General features: G+C 39.7%; 1 protein-coding gene across 1 annotated transcript; it reads right to left on the bottom strand.

The window, feature by feature from the left end:
- Positions 1 to 606: 606 nt before the first annotated feature.
- Positions 607 to 2,074, bottom strand: LOC122020940 (NAC domain-containing protein 79-like). Its single transcript, XM_042578994.1, has 3 exons — positions 1,826 to 2,074; positions 1,487 to 1,743; positions 607 to 1,384 (listed from the first exon to the last, which is right to left on the bottom strand). The coding sequence occupies exons 1-3, from the start codon at positions 1,977 to 1,979 to the stop codon at positions 872 to 874; spliced, it is 924 nt and encodes a 307-aa protein (XP_042434928.1). The 5' UTR covers positions 1,980 to 2,074; the 3' UTR covers positions 607 to 871.
- Positions 2,075 to 7,894: the final 5,820 nt, after the last annotated feature.

Raw genomic sequence — 7,894 nt, 5'->3', positions numbered from 1 at the left:
TAGCTTTTGTCGTTAAATATGATCTACGATAAGCCAATAGAGACAATGTTAGCGGCGAATATTTATCTATCGTTAGATTCTTTTAGCGACAAAAATTGTTTTATTAGTGATGAAATAACTCACTGCTAAATCAGTAATTCATGTAGTGTGGTCTGATGAATTGCATGCACCAAATCTATTTTCTTTTGCTATGTTTTATTATATCTATGTCGAAATTACTGAAATATGAATTAAATATAGTAACATACAAAATATTTGCTGTTCCAAACTGTGTGTGTTTTTTAATGAATTTACTAAATATCTAAACTTATCATCAGATTCAATATTTCCGCACATTGTGTGAGTCTGCACACGGGCAAGTGCTAACTATATTTTGTTCTTGGTTCTTTGCAGACTCATCGTATCTTTGTCATTGACCTCGTAAGCTCCAATGGCATTGAACAATAAGCCATTTGAATTTCCTTTTCATCGTCCCCCTTGCAATTCCTAATTATTATTCTTCTTTTTAACCTGCACTTGCATCGTTGCATGATTTGCTCATTTTTCCCTTTCATTAATGGAAAATTACAGTCGTGTAATTATGTATGAAGTCACATAACATAGCATACAACTAAATTGCAGCAATTACACAGCCAGAGTACTGGACTAGACTAGAGCGGATTACATGAAGTATTGGCCTTGAACATCATTTAGTGCTACTAATACACATCATATTTATATGTATTTGTGTTTTTTATACACAATTGCTTTATATATATCTGCGACCTGCCCAAGTAACAGGGTTCATGGTCATGACCTTCGTCATCGATCCACCCACACGTTCATAGTAAATAGAAACAACAAAACTAACCCAAATGTAATGTGCTTCTGATCAGTAGTCCCTCCAAGCTGGTTCCTGATTGAATAGCTGCGCTTGTTGTTGTTCTGAACAGCCCACCCCTTTAGAAGAAGAAGCAGCTCCTTGCGGCATAAAATGACTCACACTTGCTGCATTGATCGGATGCTCTGGGCCGGAGAGCGCCAAGGCCTTCAGCATTGCCGGATTTGGAGGCGCGAAGCCTGCTCCAAACAAAGCAGCTGCCGCAGCCCACGGAACAGAGCCCTGCCCGTTCATCATCCAGTTCGTCTGCATGTTCACGTCGTCCAGCTTGACGTTGCTGCCGCTGTCGCCGTACATGCCTTCGTTAATCTGCATCGCCATGGAGCTGGGATTAGAATTGTGCACCAGATTGTTGAACGCCGAGACGTCGATCTCGCCGAGTTCGCTCAGAGACGCGGTGTTGCAAGGCGATTCGAGCAAGGCAGGCATGGCGAGGGAATCCGGGTGATCAGGCTGCTTCGCCGTGGAGCTCTTCTTGAACACCCTGCACACCACCCATTCCTCCTGTGCATCCAACACGCAGTTAATTCTTAAATTAATTTACCCACTAACAAAATTAAAGGTTTGAAGGGTTAATTAGTGAATGATTTTGTGAACAGATTAAACCTTAGTGGGGCAGTTGGTGTGGAGCCTGTACTCGTGCATGACCCAACAAGTCTTCTCGCCCTTAGGAGCCCTGCCCTTGTAGAACACCAGGGTCTTCTTCAACCCCACTAACACCCCGCAGTGGAAGATCTCCTTATCTTTGCCCGTCGTCTTCCAGTAGCCCGACTCGGTTGCCCGGTTCGTCCGCAGCCCGGTCGGGTACTTCCGGTCCTTCATACTGAAGAAATACCACTCCTTCTCCCCCATGCTCGCCTTCCCTGAATTCAGACCGAACAATCAGTTCATCCATATAACTAAATTGTCATCGTCGGAGAATGGAGAAACAGAGGCTAAAAATACCCGGCAGGTCCCATGGCTCGCACTTGTTGAGGTCGACGTCGGCCATGGCTCTGGTGGAGAAACCCAGCTCCGTCACCTTCCGGGTGAGATAGTAAGTGATGAGTTCCTCATCGGTGGGGTGGAATCTAAACCCTGGAGGAAGGATCTCCTCCATGGATCTTTATCAAGCTTTGGAGATCAGGCACTATAGCATGCAGATCCGAGGCAATTCTAATGTTGCCTAACTCAATTTAGCAGCAAGCCAAAGCTAGCAGTAAGGAGAACAGGGATTTATATATATATATTAAATCACGGAGAGCTTCTAGATCAATTAAAAATCCAAAAAAAAAGAATCAAACGAGGGCATTTGAATGAGTGGAAGAATATAATTAAATTTCTGCAGTGAATGATTTGAGAATATTGTATGATTGCAAGGAGGAGGATGTAATTTGCTTGCTAAAAATTTGAAGAGAGAGTCACACTCGTGCGGATCTCCTTATCCACTTTCCAACCAACCCCAACCGTTTCTACCAACCGGCGATCCAGCCGCGCGCTTCTCCGACAAGATCCGATAAAATCTACTTGCACGCGGTAGATTTCTCATGCACGTGAGGTTCATAATCGTATAATTTTACTTATTAACGAAAAGGATTCTAAATCATGCTGAAAGTATCCGATAACCCATTTTTATAGGAATCACAATATCAGATCATGTTTCGATATTTACAGTCGTTCTGTTTCTGCATATATCTGTTAGAACGTGAATTAACTTAATTGTTTTGGTAAACTTATAAGCTGAAGTTTCTAACAGTTTAGTTTGTCTCATAGTGTTTATGTTTTAATTGTCCTTGGACTAGGTCATCTCTTCCGCATACAAAATCTAAAATTCTATTAAACCATCAATATCATTTAGATCAGCATGAGTTGACTTTAGTGCTTGCTCCACTAAGTCCACGCACCAGGACACGGGACTAACCCTGTGTACTACAGCTAATTAATCCTTATTTTTATCTTTGCTAATCAATTACTCCTAATGATAGACTACGAGAAAACTACGACCCTGTCCAAAGAGGCTCACCAAACAACAGAGACTCCTCTCTGGCTCACTGGGCCTCTCTTTCTGTCTCTCCATGATGCTTGTTAGCTTCTCTCCTACTCGTTCATTATATCTCATTATATATATATAAATATTCAGTAAAATAAAACAACGTGGTTCTAGAGATTTTGGCAGTTTGTGCTAGATCTTGGTCTCTCCGTATGTGGAGTGAGGGGTGAGGAGAGAGGAGAGTCGTTCCTAACGAGTACTTTTTTTCGGTTTAGTGAATTAAGGGGATGGCGTCTCACAATCATTCTCCGTGGTATTGGTGTTCCACTTCCGTTACGTTTCACTACCAGACTGGATTGAGAAATTAAGGTGGAGCCTGGAAGCAAAGTTTTCTAGATCGCCTTCATTCCTTGATCAGTGGGAAAAGTGTGCCTCTGTTTTCTCTCAAACAAAAAAGGCTTGTTTCTAGATCTCCTTTTTAGTAGATAGAAAACATATTTGTTCGCGGCGGCGAGGAATTACACCCATCACCGGTAGAAATGACGCTGGAACAATGGGGTGGAATCGAGAAAATTTGATCGGGCCAAAATGGATTAAGCGGGACGCCCCTAGCAATCGCGTGAATTAAGCCCAAATGAATTGATCAGGGGCTCCCTTTTGTTGTCTTCCTCCAAGAAGCAACGAGGGCAATGTTTCTTTTCTTCCTCCAAGAAGCAAATAGGCCTTGATCTCTTCTCCGTGAAATAGTTTAAGGGTTTGAAGCTTGGAGCAAGTTAAGGAGGGTTTTATCATGTTAAACTTAAAAGAGATAAAAGAGAATTACCAGCATTGATCGGATCAAATTATCAAATCAAATCAAATTAATATTTATATTATTCTAATAATTCTATTATAATTATTAAATTAATTCTCAGTATTATTCTTAAAATAATTCTATTATTTATTAATTGATCAATTGACCAAGTACTTTTTGAACATTATATATTGTATTGTCTTTAGGACAAATATCAATGAACAATAAATTTTATTGCTCTCATATTATTTCTTGCTCTCTCCCTATTTTTCTTCTTACATAGTATCAGAGTCATTTCTTTTTATCTTCCCTCAACTTCTTGAGGCGAAGATCTAATAAACAGCGAATCCTTTTTAATTTTTTTTCTCTCAAGCCTCTTCTTCTTTCATACGTATTTTAATTTTCTTGTTCTTCTTTGTTTTCTTCCACGGCCAACTTCTTTATTTCTCTTTCCTCTTCCTTAATATTCCTTAATCTCTATGTTTCTCTTCCACAAAAAAAAAAGTTTCCTTAACGATTCTGTCTCTATGATTTTTCTCCATGGCCATCAACCACAAGGTAGAAGCTCTTTCTTGTAACGCCCTCCAATAGCTGCTGTCGGACAAGTTATTTTTACTTTAGATGTCAAATACTTAACGACATCAAAGAGGCTAAAAGTAAAATTCAGACCGATGTCAGATTTGTCACATCGTTGATCATATTGAAAATATATGTCCTAAAAGACTTGATTGATCTCGGTAAAATATAAAATTTATCTCGGAAATGGACATTTTGATATTCAATGTCCTAATCCATTTGACTTAAATTTTATTGGTGGTCCTACAGCCTCAAGACAACCATATATTTCACAAGTATATCCTAACATCCTCTCATCTGTGCCTACTTGTGGTAAAACCCCAGAGTTTTTATCTACTGATTGGTATATTAACACTGGAGCAATTCATCATGCCACATTAGATTATAATATCTTTACAGACGTAATATCATATTATGGCTCAGATACGGTTCAAGTAGGTGATGGTTCAAGTTTGCAAATTGCTAATCTTGGAAACACATATATTCATTTATCTAATCGAACTTTTCACATGCACAATGTCTTTCATATTTCATCTATCACTAAAAATTTACTTTCTACACATCAATTTTGTCTTGATAATAATGTCATTTTTGAGTTTCATCATATTCATTATCTTATAAAGGATAGAGGAACAAATGCTATTGTATATTATGGGAGAATCAAAAATGACCTCTACTATCTTCAGAGTTCTTCAATCAAAGCTTTTGTTGGTGAACATACAAATAAACCAGTTTGACATGCTCAACTTGATCATCCTTCCCTTCATATTGTTCAGTCAATCATCAATAGGTATGGTTTACCTACTTCCATTATCTCCTCTCAATCTCATTCATGTAGGGCCTGCATGAAATCTAAAAGTTATAAACTACTTTTCTCTTCATCTGATCATGTTTCTAATTTTTCACTTGAAATAATTCATTCTGATATTTGGGGTCCTGCAACTATTTTGTTTAATCAAGATTTTCAATATTATGTTATCTTCATTGATCATTTTAGTAAATATACTTAGCTCTATACTATAAGAAGGAAATCTAATTTATTTGATATATTATGTAATTTTCAAATTCAAGTTGAACGATATTTTAATCGTAAAATACTCTCTTTTCATTATGATTAGGGAGGCGAATATCACGCTCTCCATTGTCATCTTGTCTCTTGTGGAATTGTTCATCGAGTTTCTTGTCCTCACACTCCAAAACAAAATGGCTCTGCCGAGAGAAAACATAAACATATAGTTGAAACTGTCTTACCTCTTCTTCATCATGCATCGGTTCCACATAAATTTTTGGATGAAGTTGTTAGCACTGCAGTATATCTCATAAATCGACTTCCTACTCCATTGCTCAATCATAAGTGTCCTTTTGAAAAACTTTATAATCAAACTCCTGATTACACTTTACCTCGAATTTTTGGTTGTGCACGTTATCCATGGTTACGCTATATTCTACACACAAACTTGACTCTCGTTCATACAATGTGTTTTTTTTTTGTTATAACAATTTGTACTATGGTTATCGTTGTTTGCATATACCAACAGGACGAATTTATATTTCACGACATGTTACTTTTAATGTCTCTATTCTCTTTTTCGGTAGCTTCTTCGATCTCTCCTCCAGATACAAGTGACACATTCTTGATGCCACCTAATATTGTTAGAAGTGATGACATCCTAGGTCCTGCTCCAGAACTCTCTAATAACTCCCCTATATCATCAGAATCACCTCAGGTTGTTGCTCCAATCTTGGAAGTCTCACCGGTCGTAGATAATATGCTCTCTAGTTCTGGATCCTTGGATAATGCATGTTCGTCATCTACATCACCATGTCAGCCTACTTCCTTGTTGCCATCAACAAGTGATTCAGATGATAATGCTCCTCGTTGCATGCTTCCCATTAGTGACATTTATAAGCGTTGCCCACCAAATGCAACTCGATATCCCCTTCCACGAGCTCTAGTGGTCTCTTCAAAATCTATTAAACCAACTTGTTTTACATAAGCAAGCAAGGATCCAAACTAGTGTAGTGCAATGGCTACAGAATTTGATGCACTTCTTCGAAATGGATCATGGAGTCTAGTTCTGCGCACTTTCTCAATGAATGTTGTGAGCTCTAAATGAGTATTTCATCTTAAGCATCGAACTGATGGTTCTCTTGAACGGCATAAAGCTCGACTTATAGCTAAAGAATTTAGTCAACAACCAGGCATTAACTTTAATGACACTTTTAGTCCAGTCATCAAAATTACATCTGTCAGACGATTATTATCAATAGCTGTTGTTGGTGCAATCAGCCTCTAGGATTTCGATGTTTGATAATATACCTAAGTCTGGTCAATTTAACCAAGAATTAATCCAAACAGGACTTGGTATTTGGAAGAGAGAAGTCTAGTCAGGACTAGATGACTAGTAAAGGTAAGCCCTATCCAAAGGATAGGCAGGGAGAAGTCATGGTGAGTGAAGCTAGACCCTAGTGAGTGAAATTAGGTAGTGGAAGTTCTAGTGAGTGAAGCTAGGTGGTGGAAGTCTTGGTGAGTGAAGCTAGACCTTAGTGAGTGAAGCTAGGTGGTGGAAGTCCTGGTGAGTGAAGTCGGGCCCTAGCGAGTGAAGCTAGGTGGAGGAAGTCCTGGTGAGTGAAGTCGGGCCCTAGCGAGTGAAGTCAGGTGGAGGAAGCCCTGGTGAGTGAAGTCAGGCAATGAAAGTCCTAGTGAGTGAAGTTAGGCAACCCTAGGGGGAGATAACCCTATGTTATACTTGAATTCTATTTTACCTTACCATTTTATCTATTGTGCTAACTCAGTGTTGCAGGGAAGTCCAACTAGGTCAACAGGCTGACCAAATAGCTGGCATGAAGTCCAGATAGGTAGACGGGCTGACCAGATAGCTGACACGAAGTCCAGATAGGTTTGGGTGCCCGGAAGGCAAAACTTATCCTCGTCGCAACGTGGAGCACGCTGATTGGCTGGGCCAATGTCACAGTCCAGGAGCCCGGAAGGAATCCGAGTGCCCGGAGCACTCCTATAAAAGGAGCCTTCCTCCAGAACTAAATACACAATTTCTTTCAATGACTGCTCTGTTGCGCTCTACTCCTGCGACGCTGCAAAGCTTCTCCGACAACCTGCGGCTCAAGTTCTTTTCAATTGTTGTTGGTGTTAGGATCGGTTGAGCTAGAGGGGGGGTGAATGGCTCACTTCTTTTTCTGATTAACTTTGTTTTGCACAGCGGAAATCTGAAGGCAATGCTAACACCGTTATTTACTTGGTATCCACCTCCTCAAGGAGGTGACTAATCCAAGGATCCACACCACTCACACTCTTTCACTATCGAAAACCCTCCTTCTCGGAATCACACCGAAGGTGGAGAAACCTTAACAGAAATACACCTCTCCCTTTTCTTCAAAATAAATATCACAAAAGCTACAAAGAAGAAGTAGAGAAGGATTACAAGATTTAACCAGCTTCTTCTTTGCAGGTGAGATTTCAGTACGTAGTAGAGAGGAGCTTGAACCCTTTTGCTTTGAATCTTTATCACTTGAGAGCTTTCAAAAGGCTTGGAGAGCAATGGAACAGTATAGTGTTTTCTTGTGTATGTTTTCCCGTTTCTTTCCGTGCTTTATACGTTGAGAAAACTAGCCGTTTCTCACGCCGCCGTCGCCGTGGATCGATTGAGGTCATATTCCA

The sequence above is a fragment of the Zingiber officinale genome, chromosome 9A (genome assembly GCF_018446385.1).
Source record: "Zingiber officinale cultivar Zhangliang chromosome 9A, Zo_v1.1, whole genome shotgun sequence".
Taxonomy (NCBI): Eukaryota; Viridiplantae; Streptophyta; class Magnoliopsida; order Zingiberales; family Zingiberaceae; genus Zingiber; species Zingiber officinale.
This window is presented reverse-complemented; position numbering and strand designations above follow the sequence as displayed.